At 34.1% G+C, this 18,874-nt stretch overlaps 2 protein-coding genes across 2 annotated transcripts; both read left to right on the top strand.

Moving 5' to 3' along the window:
* The first annotated feature begins 758 nt into the window (after positions 1-758).
* Positions 759-5,083, top strand: LOC116115851 (RWD domain-containing protein 1-like). Its single transcript, XM_031401980.1, has 11 exons — positions 759-841; positions 1,931-1,996; positions 2,115-2,182; positions 2,334-2,367; positions 2,517-2,586; positions 3,012-3,069; positions 3,302-3,430; positions 3,719-3,810; positions 4,012-4,096; positions 4,654-4,732; positions 4,868-5,083. The coding sequence occupies exons 1-11, from the start codon at positions 835-837 to the stop codon at positions 4,945-4,947; spliced, it is 768 nt and encodes a 255-aa protein (XP_031257840.1). The 5' UTR covers positions 759-834; the 3' UTR covers positions 4,948-5,083.
* A 4,365-nt stretch (positions 5,084-9,448) lies between these two features.
* Positions 9,449-12,509, top strand: LOC116115852 (RWD domain-containing protein 1-like). Its single transcript, XM_031401981.1, has 9 exons — positions 9,449-9,608; positions 9,760-9,793; positions 9,943-10,012; positions 10,438-10,495; positions 10,728-10,856; positions 11,145-11,236; positions 11,438-11,522; positions 12,080-12,158; positions 12,294-12,509. Exons 1-9 carry the CDS (start codon positions 9,513-9,515, stop codon positions 12,371-12,373), a joined length of 723 nt encoding a protein of 240 aa, XP_031257841.1. The 5' UTR covers positions 9,449-9,512; the 3' UTR covers positions 12,374-12,509.
* Positions 12,510-18,874: the final 6,365 nt, after the last annotated feature.

Raw genomic sequence — 18,874 nt, 5'->3', positions numbered from 1 at the left:
CAAAACATTTATTATTTTATTTGATATTTTTAATAGAATTATAATTAATATTCTCCAAACGTGTAACTTATTAAATTCTATAATTTAACATATAAGTCATATATATTATATAAGATAAATTGCCATTTATTGAATATTCCATTTATGTTAACGAATTTAATAAAAGAATTTTTTGTAAAAAAAAAAAAATCATATTTGTATCCAAACAAGCCTCTGATGGTTAAAGCTGTAAATTCTACTATGTTGACGTGGCACGATTTCGCTCAGCAAAATGATTCAGTACAACAGCATGTATCGTAACTCATCATTTCTTAATCAAGAGATATTTGATTAGGGACGACAGCTGCATAGGATTATTTCCCACACCTGTCCCACATGCATGGTCAGGGTCCACAGTCCACTAATCAATGGCTATAAAAGGATGTGTCCCCATACAGTGATTAAGAAATCGACGGTGGAGATTGCATGATCAGTGATGAGAAATGATGTAGAAAATAAATGGGCCCTATCAGGCCCAAACAAATTGGCCCAGCGATCATCATAATTACCCAAATTTCTATAATTGGATTATTCTGTTAAGACTAAGGTAAAAAATTTAGCATTTCATTTTTATATTTAAAAAAATAAATATCAATATGGTAACATTTAATTGGTGTTTGTAAATTTTAAGATTTTGATTAATATAGGGGCAATATTAAAAATACGCTTAAAACGGTGCGTTTAAGGCTTCGTTTTAGCCTTTTAGGTTTATTGTTCTTTTGTATCATTGGATTCAGCACTGAGAACCGAAGAGAGAAAGAAGAAGAAGAAGCAAAGCATAAAATATCATCAATCATGACGGGTACTTTTATTGTCTTTCAATTTATTTAAAGTTTAAATTTTTAATCATCAAACTGAATCGATCAATACAATTCAGTAGTACTCATAATCGTTTTCGAGTTCTTATTATACAATTCAGTTGCATGACGACTCTGTTTTCTTAGTTATTAGTATTTTTTTTAGATTTGAGCTTCATTTGCGATGTATTTATTCATTTATTCAGCTTGAATAATTTTTTTGGACGATGTTTTGTGGGTTTACTTTGTTTTTGATCATCTAGATATGGTTTAGTGTTAAAGGAAGTTCCTTGATAGAAACTGAGATATTCAGAAGCTGCAATGGCATGCTTGTTTTGTGAATTCAGACGGGTTTCTGGTTAATTTGGAGGCTTTTAGTGCATGGGTTTGGTATTTGGAAGGAGAGATGGTATTGGGATTGGTTTTAGCGGCTTACAACGTTTCATTGCTAGCGTTCAATGTCATGGTAATAGCGAAAATGAATTGTAACACGACTTGGTTGAAGTAGCATACAATTAGTGACTAGTAAATCTTCCAATTCCCAGTTGTAATCGGCCTGGTAGCATTATTTTTAGGAGCATCATTCAATTCAGATTTTTATGTATAAACTAATGAACAGGGCTATAAGAGATTACTTTAAACTTGTGGGCATTCATTTACACTTAGTTTCTGATTGAGTCGGAACCCTTCAGCTTTTGAGGGTTCTCTGATGAAGGGAAGTAGAGGCTAAAGTTGTTTTTTATTATCGCTTGTCACAATTTTGAAAATATTTGCTTCTACTTAAAGCTTTTGCTTTTGATGGTCTGGAGTCACAGCTGAGGAGATTAGTTTAGGTGCTGATAGTTGTTATGATAGTTGCATTGGTACCCAGTGTAGTGAAAATATAATGATAATAGATTGATGAAGTTTTGCACAGTGGCAAGATAGTGTATGGATGTAGCTACATTTGTAATTCAATGGCAAAATATTATTTCTGAATTTGTTAAAATAGTCATGTTCTGTGATTCAAGATTTAATATATTGTTGGAATTGGTTTGTCTTTTTAGTTGTTGATATGTTCGTTTCTAATGCTTTCTCTCTATCTTAATTTACAGACTATGCACAGGAGCAAGAGATGGAAATTGAAGCGTTGGAAGCAATACTTATGGATGAATTCAAAGGTGTGTGGCTTTTGTGTTTTTGGGCATCTGTTCTTAACTATCCTTTATGTTGCCATTTTCCTCCTCACCATTCCTAATATGTACTGAGGCATGGTCTTCTGCTGGTGCTTCATGTTAGAAATTCACTCTGCTGAGAGTGGATTGAACACTTCTAATAGGTGCTTCCAGATAACACTATCTCCACAGGTACTTGCATAAACTCCTCCTCTTAGTGTAGTTTGACAATTTATTCTTTTATCATACATCATAAAACTTCATATTGACATATACAATATGTGTGATGTTGTGCTTAGCAAGTCCATTTCCTTCTATTGATTTCATTGCTTATGTTCAACAGGATGATGAGTTAGACGAGTCAACAACTACTCCAGGTTGCTGTTTTCTATTATAAAGTTGGAGCATTTGCTGGTTTCTCTTTTCCCTAATAAGCTTTCTGTTGATTGTCATCTTCTTAGCCAACTAGTTCAGGATCTTTAGATTCTCTCTGGACATAAGCTTTTGTCTCAAATTTCTTTTGCAGTTCAGCTGGCTTTAATTTTCTCTCACACAGAAAAGTATCCAGATGAACCTCCTCTTTTGAATGTAAAAAGGTTAGTACGTGCTTCCTGTGGAGGTTAGTGTGCAGAAGACTATTATCCTCCCATTCACATATTTTTACATTTTATAGGACATTAATTATTTGTACTTTTGTTTGCAACTCCAACCTCAAGTTGAACTTTCTTGACCTATCCTGAAATTATTAAATTTTCACCTAATGCCATACAACTGTACAACAGAAAACAACTACCTTTTTTTTCTTTTTTTTTTTTTTTTTTTTAGATCAGGTTTGAGTGTAGCTGCACCTCTAATGTATCATTTGATTTTTAAATGATTACAAACTGGAGTGTCTATATCACATGGATTTATCTTTAACTGCCAACCATATATGCTCAGGACTTGTAATCTATTGTACACTTAATGTATGATTCAAATGATCCTGTATTTTTTAATACTGACATTGGGATGCTTGTTCCAGTTTACGAGGAATACAAGTTGGTGATCTTAAAGTTTTGAAAGACAAGCTTGAACAAGAGGTGGTTCGTTGGCCCTTTTGAAATTTGCATTTTACTTTTTCAACATTAATGTTGACGGACAATGTTTTGGCTCTCTAAAAGTTTACTTGAATTATATGTGCTATGCCCATAATAGATTTTTGTTTTGTTGGCGAAAATATATGTACACACTGTAAGTAGTTATACAGCTTAATACATGATGTAAAGTTATTCAAGTTATATAAATTTTGACTCAAATACTTGCATTCCACAGGCATCTGAAAATCTTGGTATGGCCATGGTCTACACACTGGTTACATCTGCTAAGGAGTGGCTGTCTGAAAGATATAGCCAAGACACTAGTAATGACAACGCTGGAGAAGAAGAAGTGGAAAAAGAAGATGTATGTCTCTGTGTCCTATATCTTGGTTTTCACTACTCTGGTTATAGATTTACTAAATTCAAGTATATAAACAATTTTGTATCCTGGCATTTATAAGCATATAATAATTGCTGGTGCCTTTGTTTGTTTCTGTCCACAATTTCTGAGTTTTGCATGTTTCATTTTGTGTATTCTTGATGTATTTTCAATTAATCTACCTTTCTGAAGTGAGGGTGTTTTTGGTGAAATGTGATATGGGAGGAGCAGCTCTTTTACTTTCTTCCTCTTTCCTTTTTGTTTAATGAACAGGTAATTATACCACATGGAGAGCCTGTTACTATTGAGACATTTTTGGCATGGAGGGAAAGGTTTGAGGCAGAGTTGGCATTAGAGCGAGCCAAGTAAGTTCTATGGAAATCTTCTGCCTCATTATTTTGATGGTCAGCTCCCAATTCTCTGGACATAGTGTCACTGCCAAGCATATGAAAGTGGGGACATGCAATTTACATGAAAAATTTTCCAATTATTGTCATTTTCTCTTTTATGCAAAACTCACATTTCTTATAAATGAAAACCCTCAATGACTTTGCCCTAACTTTCAGATTAATGCCGGAAGCTGCACTCACAGCACCTAAGGAGAAAAAGATGACTGGCAGACAGTGGTTTGAAAGTGGAAGAGCTTCTGTGGTACATCACATATTTAAATCATGCTTCTCTATGTCTTTTCAGATGCACCCAAATCTAATAATCCCTAGTAACTAAAAGTGCTTTTCTGTTATATGTTTCTTACAATAAGATTTGAAGTACTAAGTTTCTTTCTAAACAGTAAGAAATAATAAAATTAGTGTTTATGAGTCTATATCAATTTTAACATTGAATTAGATTTCCCTTGGGGATGAACCAGCTAACTCAGAAGCTGTAGACAATTATTATTCAACTTCAATATTGGTCATTTTGGTGCTATACTGTACTTGTTCTTCCCTAGATGAAGTACTGCATTGTTCCTTTTGTTAGGTCTGTGTCTCAAGTTGGAACTTCTTTTCTTTTTTATTTATTTTAGTCCTTTAACTGATAAAAGTAAAGAAGTAGGAACCTTACTGTATATCTTTGGACAAAGGTGGGAGTTCTTACTCAATTGTCTTGTGTCTCGCTTTTTGCGTGCGTGTGTCTGGGTGTGAACGGTGTAGGGTCATGGAATGAGTTCATGAGGATTGCATTATATGTTACTTTTCTTTACTACGCAGAAAGGTGCAGCTGCAGTCAATGAAGGATCTGAGGAGGACATTGTGGAAGATATTGATTTCGATGACGATGATTTTGAAGGTGAATCTTCGAATCTTTACCTATCCCGTTACTTTACTGTTTGATATTACCAAGATTTGATATTTTATTAAGGTTGGTAAGCATTATTTTCTGTTACCGCTAACAAGAACACTATTTGTCTTCTGGTGATTTCAGATGATGAAGAAGATATGCTTGAGCATTATTTGGCTGAGAAATCTGACTCGTCAGCTCACTCTTCAACGCGAGCTAACTAAATGAAAGTGTTGTAATTTAACATATTGAACTCCTCATTTGATTGAGGGTTTATTATTTTTCTGGACATTGTATTCATAGGTATTTTTGCCCCATTTGAGGAGATGATTAAGTGGAGTGAGAGTTTTTCTATACTCATCTTCTTGTGGGTTCCTCATCAATTTTTCAACATAATGGAGCAAGTTGAAAATCGTGGCTTTAGCTTCTTCCAGTGTAACCATGATCATTCCACCGATCTTGACGAAAGATATTAGTGTCAAACTCCAAAATGGGAATTTATGCCAGGCTTTTTGCCATGTTTTGAAGACAATACTAGTTTGAGCAACTAGTTGGAATGGAAGGAATGACAAGATGTGTAAAATTGGTTGTGGTAGAGCTGATATCCTGTCCACTCTCTCAATACTCTCTTCTTCCTCTATCCTAACCTTTATTTAGAATCCGAAGAAGGTTTGAAATACAAAACAAGTGACACCGATAAGATAATACCTTTTACACAAACAATCTCTGGATATTTGTAGGAACATATACAGTGGTTTTATTAAGCTAAAAAGAAGTTACATAATTTTATTTACCTTTTTTTTTTTTTTTTTTTTGGTATATAATGCCTCTTTTTTTTAACAGTACGTATCGCCTCCAAGCAAATATTCATTACGGTGTGGTTAATGCTTTTCCAAATTTGGAAATGAGACATCCATGATGCAATGTCTGGGAGATGTGGTCCCTGGTTATTCCATAGCAGACCCATTCTTCTTCCAAAATGGCAACCGACTATGGAGTTAAGCAAGGAATCTCCCCAGTTCATCCCTTTGTGGATTAAGTTGTATGGCATCCCCTGGGAAATGTGGAGCCCCGATGGGCTAAGTTACTTAGCTAGTGGAGTGGGGAAACCTTTGGGCATGGATCGGGTAAGGGAAGATACTTGTCGAAATGATTCGGGGCGTATTGGGTATGCTCGAATGTTGGTTGAAGTGGATGTATCTCGGAAGCTACAAGATGTGATGAGGGTTTTGATTCCCTACGAGGAAAATTGCTTACTCAAGAGTGTTGAGATTAGAGTGGAATTTCATTGGAGACCGTCTCAATGTGAGAGATGCTATGTTTTTGGTCATCAGGATATGACTTCCCCATACCAACCCAGGGCAACAGAAAAAGTCCCCATGTCTGAGATGGAAAGGACTCAGATGGGGGATAATGATGGTCTCCCCACCGCTCACCTTGATGAGGCGTATACTTTTTCTAGGCTTAGAAAAGTTTCCACCCCTCAAAGGGTTAGCTCTAATCGAGACCTTAGAGGGCCAACGAGAGTGAGTACAAAGAATTCCTTTCTTTGCCTTGCTTCGACCTCGGCGGAGGTGGAGGAGATGGTGACAGAGGTGGAGGAGATGCTTGGTTGGACTTAAACATGTTATAACAGTCATTTAATTACTTATTCTAAAGTTAATACAAACACTAAAATATGTCGTGCATATGTCAGACTGATATGGTAAAGAATCATGGGTGAGTTTGGCTTATTGTTTTTATCCATATTCTCAATCCTATTTTTTAAATGTTGTTTCTCACGTTATTCCCAAAATATTAGTATATTTTTTTAATTATGTTGAACCTCTTATAAATTTATTAATTTCATTAAATACCCCCTAGAAAAAAAGTTTAAAAACTAACAAAAATACCCCCACCCACCAATACCTGCCAGATTTCGGCAACCACTGTCGGTGGTAGCCGAAATCTATCACAATAGTCACACATCCACCGTAAATAGCTGGTAATGACAAAATCTAGCCTTTTCCGGCCAGATCCCGTCAACGACGGCCAAAGATGGCCGTCGTTTCAACCTTTTCCGGCCGTCGCAACCACAACAGTTCGTAGATCTGGCCTTTTCCGAAAGATCCGTGGTGGATTTGGCCAGAAAAGGCCATAACAACGCGTTACGGCACGGATCCAATCGGTCTATGTCGTAACGAAATTTTTCAACCAAATTCCGGTGGTGGTGGCCGGAATCTGGCATTACAGGTAGTAAGGGTGTTTTTGTCATTTTATATATTAGGGTCTTTAATTAAATTAGTAAATCTAAGGGCTTTTTCATAAATTTTTAAAGTTTACCTCGTAATACTCCCCTATCCAATAACCCAATACTATCCCCAAAATCTTATCAAAAATAATAAACCAAACGCACCATATATTATCTGGTACTACATCATATCTTACGTACTACAAATATTTTGTTTCATATTTATTATATATAAATAAATCGGTTTTATTAAGCTAAAAAGAAGTCATATAAATTTTATTCTCCATTTACATTTTTTGGTATTTGATGCCTCTTTTAACTCTAAGTAGAATAAAATTGCTTCCAAGTAATATGTTTAATATTCATTATGGTGTGGTAATGTTTTTATCAATCAATGAGAGATTTATGATAAAATCACACATTTCTTATTTACAGCTCATGTTGTTTGATTCTTTTATTACAAGTTTAATTTTATTAATATTTTTAATAGAATTTATTATTTTAAGTTTACTTGAACGGAGAACGGACCGTAAAACACATGTAATTAAAATTAATCTTCTTTATTCATGATAATAATTACTAATCACCAACAAACCAAAGGTGGTAATTAGTTTATTAGAAAATTGGTACAACTCATGTGATTCGTTTATTTTATGGTGAGTTTAACTTTTATGAACATCTTTAATAGAATTTATTATAGTATATTTGAATGGTATTGTAAAAAAAAAGGTAATTAAAATTCATGTCATTTATTAATGATAATAATTACTAATCACCAACCAACCAAAGATGGTGATCAATTTATTAGAAAACTCAGTATTAATTACTTATTAGTTTATTCAAACCATAGAACATGTAATTAATTTAAAATGAAAAATGTTGAAATAACACCATCATATTATTGTACCAGACATAATCTCAAAATGATACTTCATGTTTTTAACTTGAACCACAGGATAAACTCTAGGAGGGCCAATACTGTAAGAAGAAGTATAATTAATACTTAGGCCAAAATTGAAGTAGTGGCACTATATAAAGAAGAAAAGAGTCATTAATTAGTAAAGAATATGCATATTCAATATATATATATATATAAAATAAACTTACCCTGTCAACCTAAAGGTCAAAAAAGTGACTTATATTGATTTGATACAAATAAAAACTGATATTTTACCTCAAAATCAACCTCACGACTATCCAAAGGACAACGGCGAATGGATTCCTCTGCAGAATTTTCACAAGTACTGCAAGTAATTTCTAGTTAATAATTGAAACCTAAACACTGTATATCTTTGACAAAGGTGGGAGTTCTTACTCAATTGTCTTGTGTCTCGCTTTTTGCGTGCGTGTGTCTGGGTGTGAACGGTGTAGGGTCATGGAATGAGTTCATGAGGATTGCATTAATGTTACTTTTCTTTACTACGCAAAGGTGCAGCTGCAGTCAATGAAGGATCTGAGGAGGACTTGTGGAAGATATTGATTTCGATGACGATGATTTTGAAGGTGAATCTTCGAATCTTTACCTATCCCGTTACTTTATGTTTGATATTACCAAGATTTGATATTTTATTAAGGTTGGTAAGCATTATTTTCTGTTACCGCTAACAAGAACACTATTTGTCTTCTGGTGATTTCAGATGATAGAAGATATGCTTGAGCATTATTGGCTGAGAAATCTGACTCGTCAGCTCACTCTTCGGCACGAGCTAACTAAATGAAAGTGTTGTAATTTAACATATTGAACTCCTCATTTGATTGAGGGTTTTTTATTTTCTGGACATTGTATTCATAGGTATTTTTGCCCCATTTGAGGAGATGATTAAGTGGAGTGAGAGTTTTTCTATACTCATCTTCTTGTGGGTTCCTCATCAATTTTTCAACATAATGGAGCAAGTTGAAAATCGTGGCTTTAGCTTCTTCCAGTGTAACCATGATCATTCCACCGATCTTGACGAAAGATATTAGTGTCAAACTCCAAAATGGGAATTTATGCCAGGCTTTTTGCCATGTTTTGAAGACTACTAGTTTGAGCGACTAGTTGGAATGGAAGGATGACAAGATGTGTAAAATTGGTTGTGGTAGAGCTGATATCCTGTCCACTCTCTCAATACTCTCTTCTTCCTCTATCCTAACCTTTATTTAGAATCCGAAGAAGGTTTGAAATACAAAACAAGTGACACCAATAAGATAATACCTTTTACACAAACAATCTCTGGATTTTGTAGAACATATACAGTGGTTTATTAACTAAAAAGAAGTTACATAATTTATTTACCTTTTTTTTTTTGGTATATATGCCTCTTTTTTTTAACAGTACGTATCGCCTCCAAGCAAATATTCATTACGGTGTGGTTATGCTTTTCCAAATTTGGAAATGAGACATCCATGATGCAATGTCTGGAAGATGTGGTCCCTGGTTATTCCATAGCAGACCCATTCTTCTCCAAAATGGCAACCGACTATGGAGTTTAAGGCACGGAATGTGCTTTTGGGCATCTGTTCTTAACTATCCTTTATGTTGCCATTTTCCTCCTCACCATTCCTAATATGTACTGAGGCATGGTCTTCTGCTGGTGCTTCATGTTAGAAATTCACTCTGCTGAGAGTGGATTGAACACTTCTAATAGGTGCTTCCAGATAACACTATCTCCACAGGTACTTGCATAAACTCCTCCTCTTAGTGTAGTTTGACAATTTATTCTTTTATCATACATCATAAAACTTCATATTGACATATACAATATGTGTGATGTTGTGCTTAGCAAGTCCATTTCCTTCTATTGATTTCATTGCTTATGTTCAACAGGATGATGAGTTAGACGAGTCAACAACTACTCCAGGTTGCTGTTTTCTATTATAAAGTTGGAGCATTTGCTGGTTTCTCTTTTCCCTAATAAGCTTTCTGTTGATTGTCATCTTCTTAGCCAACTAGTTCAGGATCTTTAGATTCTCTCTGGACATAAGCTTTTGTCTCAAATTTCTTTTGCAGTTCAGCTGGCTTTAATTTTCTCTCACACAGAAAAGTATCCAGATGAACCTCCTCTTTTGAATGTAAAAAGGTTAGTACGTGCTTCCTGTGGAGGTTAGTGTGCAGAAGACTATTATCCTCCCATTCACATATTTTTACATTTTATAGGACATTAATTATTTGTACTTTTGTTTGCAACTCCAACCTCAAGTTGAACTTTCTTGACCTATCCTGAAATTATTAAATTTTCACCTAATGCCATACAACTGTACAACAGAAAACAACTACCTTTTTTTTCTTTTTTTTTTTTTTTTTTTTAGATCAGGTTTGAGTGTAGCTGCACCTCTAATGTATCATTTGATTTTTAAATGATTACAAACTGGAGTGTCTATATCACATGGATTTATCTTTAACTGCCAACCATATATGCTCAGGACTTGTAATCTATTGTACACTTAATGTATGATTCAAATGATCCTGTATTTTTTAATACTGACATTGGGATGCTTGTTCCAGTTTACGAGGAATACAAGTTGGTGATCTTAAAGTTTTGAAAGACAAGCTTGAACAAGAGGTGGTTCGTTGGCCCTTTTGAAATTTGCATTTTACTTTTTCAACATTAATGTTGACGGACAATGTTTTGGCTCTCTAAAAGTTTACTTGAATTATATGTGCTATGCCCATAATAGATTTTTGTTTTGTTGGCGAAAATATATGTACACACTGTAAGTAGTTATACAGCTTAATACATGATGTAAAGTTATTCAAGTTATATAAATTTTGACTCAAATACTTGCATTCCACAGGCATCTGAAAATCTTGGTATGGCCATGGTCTACACACTGGTTACATCTGCTAAGGAGTGGCTGTCTGAAAGATATAGCCAAGACACTAGTAATGACAACGCTGGAGAAGAAGAAGTGGAAAAAGAAGATGTATGTCTCTGTGTCCTATATCTTGGTTTTCACTACTCTGGTTATAGATTTACTAAATTCAAGTATATAAACAATTTTGTATCCTGGCATTTATAAGCATATAATAATTGCTGGTGCCTTTGTTTGTTTCTGTCCACAATTTCTGAGTTTTGCATGTTTCATTTTGTGTATTCTTGATGTATTTTCAATTAATCTACCTTTCTGAAGTGAGGGTGTTTTTGGTGAAATGTGATATGGGAGGAGCAGCTCTTTTACTTTCTTCCTCTTTCCTTTTTGTTTAATGAACAGGTAATTATACCACATGGAGAGCCTGTTACTATTGAGACATTTTTGGCATGGAGGGAAAGGTTTGAGGCAGAGTTGGCATTAGAGCGAGCCAAGTAAGTTCTATGGAAATCTTCTGCCTCATTATTTTGATGGTCAGCTCCCAATTCTCTGGACATAGTGTCACTGCCAAGCATATGAAAGTGGGGACATGCAATTTACATGAAAAATTTTCCAATTATTGTCATTTTCTCTTTTATGCAAAACTCACATTTCTTATAAATGAAAACCCTCAATGACTTTGCCCTAACTTTCAGATTAATGCCGGAAGCTGCACTCACAGCACCTAAGGAGAAAAAGATGACTGGCAGACAGTGGTTTGAAAGTGGAAGAGCTTCTGTGGTACATCACATATTTAAATCATGCTTCTCTATGTCTTTTCAGATGCACCCAAATCTAATAATCCCTAGTAACTAAAAGTGCTTTTCTGTTATATGTTTCTTACAATAAGATTTGAAGTACTAAGTTTCTTTCTAAACAGTAAGAAATAATAAAATTAGTGTTTATGAGTCTATATCAATTTTAACATTGAATTAGATTTCCCTTGGGGATGAACCAGCTAACTCAGAAGCTGTAGACAATTATTATTCAACTTCAATATTGGTCATTTTGGTGCTATACTGTACTTGTTCTTCCCTAGATGAAGTACTGCATTGTTCCTTTTGTTAGGTCTGTGTCTCAAGTTGGAACTTCTTTTCTTTTTTATTTATTTTAGTCCTTTAACTGATAAAAGTAAAGAAGTAGGAACCTTACTGTATATCTTTGGACAAAGGTGGGAGTTCTTACTCAATTGTCTTGTGTCTCGCTTTTTGCGTGCGTGTGTCTGGGTGTGAACGGTGTAGGGTCATGGAATGAGTTCATGAGGATTGCATTATATGTTACTTTTCTTTACTACGCAGAAAGGTGCAGCTGCAGTCAATGAAGGATCTGAGGAGGACATTGTGGAAGATATTGATTTCGATGACGATGATTTTGAAGGTGAATCTTCGAATCTTTACCTATCCCGTTACTTTACTGTTTGATATTACCAAGATTTGATATTTTATTAAGGTTGGTAAGCATTATTTTCTGTTACCGCTAACAAGAACACTATTTGTCTTCTGGTGATTTCAGATGATGAAGAAGATATGCTTGAGCATTATTTGGCTGAGAAATCTGACTCGTCAGCTCACTCTTCAACGCGAGCTAACTAAATGAAAGTGTTGTAATTTAACATATTGAACTCCTCATTTGATTGAGGGTTTATTATTTTTCTGGACATTGTATTCATAGGTATTTTTGCCCCATTTGAGGAGATGATTAAGTGGAGTGAGAGTTTTTCTATACTCATCTTCTTGTGGGTTCCTCATCAATTTTTCAACATAATGGAGCAAGTTGAAAATCGTGGCTTTAGCTTCTTCCAGTGTAACCATGATCATTCCACCGATCTTGACGAAAGATATTAGTGTCAAACTCCAAAATGGGAATTTATGCCAGGCTTTTTGCCATGTTTTGAAGACAATACTAGTTTGAGCAACTAGTTGGAATGGAAGGAATGACAAGATGTGTAAAATTGGTTGTGGTAGAGCTGATATCCTGTCCACTCTCTCAATACTCTCTTCTTCCTCTATCCTAACCTTTATTTAGAATCCGAAGAAGGTTTGAAATACAAAACAAGTGACACCGATAAGATAATACCTTTTACACAAACAATCTCTGGATATTTGTAGGAACATATACAGTGGTTTTATTAAGCTAAAAAGAAGTTACATAATTTTATTTACCTTTTTTTTTTTTTTTTTTTTGGTATATAATGCCTCTTTTTTTTAACAGTACGTATCGCCTCCAAGCAAATATTCATTACGGTGTGGTTAATGCTTTTCCAAATTTGGAAATGAGACATCCATGATGCAATGTCTGGGAGATGTGGTCCCTGGTTATTCCATAGCAGACCCATTCTTCTTCCAAAATGGCAACCGACTATGGAGTTAAGCAAGGAATCTCCCCAGTTCATCCCTTTGTGGATTAAGTTGTATGGCATCCCCTGGGAAATGTGGAGCCCCGATGGGCTAAGTTACTTAGCTAGTGGAGTGGGGAAACCTTTGGGCATGGATCGGGTAAGGGAAGATACTTGTCGAAATGATTCGGGGCGTATTGGGTATGCTCGAATGTTGGTTGAAGTGGATGTATCTCGGAAGCTACAAGATGTGATGAGGGTTTTGATTCCCTACGAGGAAAATTGCTTACTCAAGAGTGTTGAGATTAGAGTGGAATTTCATTGGAGACCGTCTCAATGTGAGAGATGCTATGTTTTTGGTCATCAGGATATGACTTCCCCATACCAACCCAGGGCAACAGAAAAAGTCCCCATGTCTGAGATGGAAAGGACTCAGATGGGGGATAATGATGGTCTCCCCACCGCTCACCTTGATGAGGCGTATTCTTTTTCTAGGCCTAGAAAAGTTTCCACCCTTCAAAAGGTTAACTCTGATCGAGACCTTAGAGGGCCGACGAGAGTGAGTATGGAGAATTCCTTTCTTTGCCTTGCTTCGACCTCGGCGGAGGTGGAGGAGATGGTGACAGAGGTGGAGGAGATGCTTGGTTGGACTTAAACATGTTATAACAGTCATTTAATTACTTATTCTAAAGTTAATACAAACACTAAAATATGTCGTGCATATGTCAGACTAATATTGTAAAGAATTATGCGTGAGTTTGATTTATTGTTTTTATCATATTCCCGATCCTAATTTTCAAACGTTGTTTGTCATGTTATTCTCAAAATATTAGTATATTTTTTAATTAAACCCCTATAAATTTATTAATTTTATTAAATACTCCCTAGAAAAGAAGTTTAAAAACTAACAAAAACACTCTCACCCACCAATACTTGCCAGATTTCAGCAACCACTGTCGGTGGTAGCCGAAATCTATCACAATAGTCACACAGCCACCGTAAATAGACGGTAATGGCAAAATCTAGCCTGTTTCAACCTTTTCCGGCCGTCGCAACCACAACAGTTCGTAGATCTGGCCTTTTCCGACAGATCCGTGGTGGATTTGGCCAGAAAAGGCCATAACAACGCGTTACGGCACGGATCCAATCGGTCTGTGTCGTAACGAAATTTTTCAACCAAATTCCGGTGGTGGTGGCCGGAATCTGGCATTAAGGTGGTAAGGGTGTTTTTGTCATTTTATATATTAGGGTCTTTAATTAAATTAGTAAATCTAAGGGCTTTTTCATAAATTTTTAAAGTTTACCTCGTAATACTCCCCTATCCAATAACCCAATACTATTCCCAAAATCTTATCAAAAATAATAAACCAAACGCATCATATATTATCTTGTACTACATCATATCTTACGTACTACAAATATTTTGTTTCATATTTATTATATATAAATAAATAGGTTTTATTAAGCTAAAAAGAAGTCATATAAATTTTATTCTCCATTAACATTTTTTGGTATTTGATGCCTCTTTTAACTCTAAGTAGAATAAAATTGCTTCCAAGTAATATGTTTAATATTCATTATGGTGTGGTAATGTTTTTATCAATCAATGAGAGATTTATGATAAAATCACACATTTCTTATTTACAGCTCATGTTGTTTGATTCTTTTATTACAAGTTTAATTTTATTAATATTTTTAATAGAATTTATTATTTTAAGTTTACTTGAAAGGAACCGTAAAACATATGTAATTAAAATTAATCTTCTTTATTCATGATAATAATTACTAATCACCAACAAACCAAAGGTGGTAATTAGTTTATTAGAAAATTGGTACAACTCATGAGATTCGTTTATTTTATTGTGAGTTTAACTTTTATGAACATCTTTAATAGAATTTATTATAGTTTATTTGAATGGTATTGTAAGAAAAAAAAAAGGTAATTAAAATTCATGTCATTTATTAGTGATAATAATTACTAATCACCAACCAACCAAAGATGGTGATCAATTTATTAGAAAACTCGTATTAATCACTTATTAATTTATTCAAACCATAAGAAAAAGTATAATTAATACTTCGGCCAAACTTGAAGTAGTGGCACTATATAAAGAAGAAAAAGAGTCATTAATTAGTAAAGAATATGCATATTCAATAAATATATTAAAAAAAAAAAAATTAAACTTACCCTGTCAACCGAAAGGCCAGAGAAGTGAATTATATTGGTTTGACAACTTCAGCGAGTGTGGCAGATCAGTGTTTAATTCCCCATCATAAGCTGTAAATGACGTTTCAATTGGATACATTTTAATTTTATCCGGTCCTTGACAAAAGTCATATCAACAAAGAAAAAAAAAATTTGTTAACGTATTAAATTCAACATTTATATTTACACAAATAAAAACTGATATTTTACCTCAAAATCAACCTCATTACAATTCGAAAGACAACGGCAAATGGATTCCTCTGCAGAATTTTCACAAGTATTGCAAGTAATTTCTAGTTAATAATTGAAACCTAAACCATTTATCTGTTTGAGATTATCGCAAAAAAACAAGTCAGCAAATATCTTTAAAGAGTAGTATTCCATAATTCTTTGTGAGGGGAATAAAACTAATGGATTGATTGTTGGCAAATATATAATAGTTTATCATGCGGATTTATTTGAGGTTTCATGAAATGAGCATGTCAATGCTAAAATTGAATGAGTTTAGCTTTTGACATAATAATATTCTAAAACATGTATTACCTTATTATTTGTAACATTACAATATCAAAATCAACTTCACTACTCCCAAAGACAAAAGACGAATGGACACCCCCGAAGGCAACAAAGTTGCATGGACACCTGTACAAGTTTTTCACAAACATTATAAGTGGTCATGTAATAATTGAAACCATGACATTTTTTGGTTTGATATTATCGCAAAAAAACAAGTTAGCAAATATCTTCAAAGAATAAAGCTAATGAATTGATTGATGGAAAATATATAATATCGTTATTTATTGACTTGCTTTTTTGTAATAATCTCAAACCAAAAAATGATCTTGATTTTAATTATAACTTGAAAGTCAGATTGTAGTATTTCATAATTCTTTTAAGACGACTAAAACTACTTGATTGATTGATAGCAAATATATAATGTATTGGATAAGGGTCTTCTCATGATGAATTAACCCAAACGGCATGGGAAGTGGAAACTGCCAAAAATAGTTTTTCACCAATCGCCGCTCATATAAGAGAAAGTTTTTTTCTTTTAGTAATAAATACACACCAATATACAAATAGATATGTACACGCTCTCTCTCTCTCTAAAAATTGAAAAGAAAAATACTCTACGCAATTTATTCTTTCAGATTCAATTTTGCTTTAGAGATAAGGAGGAGGTATTTATGCTCTGTAAATTCATTGTAATTCGTTTATATACAAAATGTGATTGCAATGGGTGACTATGATCTTGGTATTAGTTTATAATATTTTTTATTCTATATTTTTCCAACATTGGTATCAGAGCAGTGGTTTATATTGTTTTAAATTCGTACTATTATGTTAGAGCATGTTGGTTGTTGATTAAATGCAGTTTTAAATTTTGAATTTTTGTGTATAAAAATTTGTCTTTTTGGTAATGATAATTAGACTATTAGATTCCTTATGAAATTATGAAGAAAATAGTTTTTGAATCATAAAAAATGGAGTTAAAATGACTAAGATATGCCTCTTTAAAGTTTCGGGTTTCTGTACGGGTTAATTTCTGGGTTAGGTACCAAGTTGCAGACCTGGATAAAGGTTGAAGATGACAAAGATAAAGCCCAACTCTCTAACCACTAGGCTACATGTTTAATTTGTGTTAGCCATATTTACAAACCATATATATTCATCTCCGGGCCAACCCAAAAACCTAAATAAAAATGGGTCAAGTTGACCTACTGATCTGACCCAGTACATTAAAACGGGTTAGTCAAACCCGATCCATAAGCTCAAACGAGTCAGTCAAACCCAGTCAACACTCGACCCATAAGGTCAAACGGGTTAGTTAAACCCGGTCAACGCCTGACCGATAAGGTCAAAAAAGTCAAATCAGGTCAAAATTGACCCGATTAAATGTGGAACGGGTCGAATCGACCCGAATTACATGTGAGGCGCGTGGCAAGCGCATGGAGTACCCCTGAAACAGCAACAATGCTAACGTGTAATTGAAACTTACCCCATCAACCTGAAGGTCAGAGAAGTGAATTGTATTGGCTTGACACCTTCAGCGAGTGTGGCGGAAGTGTTTAATTCCCCATCATAAACGGTGAATGACATTCCAATTAAATGCATTTTAATTTTATCCCGTCCTTGACAGAAGACATATTAACAAAGAAAAACAAAATGTTTGCATATTAAATTCAATATTTATATTTATACTAATAAAAACTAATATTTTACCTCAAAATCAACCTCATTACGATCCAAAAGACAACGGTGAATGGATTCCTCTGCAGAATTTTCACAAGCATTAATTCTTTTACTTGTTCTGAAATCAATATAAACATTAATTCTTTTGTGTATATTTCGCGCATATGTCGGGCTAATGTTGTAAGGAATTATACCATCTAGCACTATATCATATATCTTGTCTCATATATATATTTCTTTGTTGAATTAAATCGATGATATGATTTTGATTTTTCAGTTCCTTTCTTTGGAAACATTTTTTTCAGGACGTATATCGTTGATAGCTAATTATAGAATTTGACTTACTGCTTTAAATACTTCTAAACTTGAAGTAGTGGCACTATATAAGGAAGAAAATAATCATTAGTAAAGAAAAAAAAAAAAATATATATATATATATATATACACACATACACATACTATAGACTTGATACTTTTATAGCCAAAAGTCGTGACTGTGATTGAAGACTCCATCATCGACATAAGGCACACTAACAAAGAAAAAAAAATGNATTCAATTTTGCTTTAGAGATAAGGAGGAGGTATTTATGCTCTGTAAATTCATTGTAATTCGTTTATATACAAAATGTGATTGCAATGGGTGACTATGATCTTGGGATTAGTTTATAATATTTGTTATTCTATGTTTTTCCAACATTGGTATCAGAGCAGTGGTTTATATTATTTTAAATTTATACTATTATGTTAGAGCATATTGGTTGTTGATTAAATGCAGTTTTAAATTTTGAATTTTTGTGTGTAAAAAGTTGTCTTTTTGGTAATGATAATTAGACTATTAGATTCCTTATGAAATTATGAAGAAAATGGTTTTTAAATCATAAAAAATGGAGTTAAAATGACTAAGATATGCCTCTTTAAAGCTTCGGGTTTCTGTACGGATTAATTTCTGGGTTAGGTACCAAGTTGCAGACCTGGATAAAGGTTGAAGATGACAAAGTTTAATCCCAACTCTCTAACCATTGGGCTACATGTTTGATTTGTGTTAGCCATATTTACAAACCACATATATTCATCTCTGGGCCAACCCAAAAACCTAAATAAAAATGGGTCAAGTTGACCTGTTGATCTGACCCAGTACATTAAAACGGGTTAGTCAAACCCGATCCATAAGCTCAAACGAGTCAGTCAAACCCAATCAACACTCGACCCATAAGGTCAAACAGGTTAGTTAAACCCAGTCAATGCCTAACCCATAAGGTCAAATAAGTCAAATCAGGTCAAAATTGACCCGATTAAATATGGAACGGGTCGAATCGACCCGAATTACATGTGAGGCGTGTGGCAAGCGCATGGAGTACC

Source organism: Pistacia vera, unplaced genomic scaffold (genome assembly GCF_008641045.1).
Source record: "Pistacia vera cultivar Batoury unplaced genomic scaffold, PisVer_v2 Contig754, whole genome shotgun sequence".
NCBI lineage: Eukaryota > Viridiplantae > Streptophyta > Magnoliopsida > Sapindales > Anacardiaceae > Pistacia > Pistacia vera.
The sequence above is the reverse complement of the archived record's forward strand: the minus strand, read 5'-3'. Positions and strand labels throughout refer to the sequence as shown.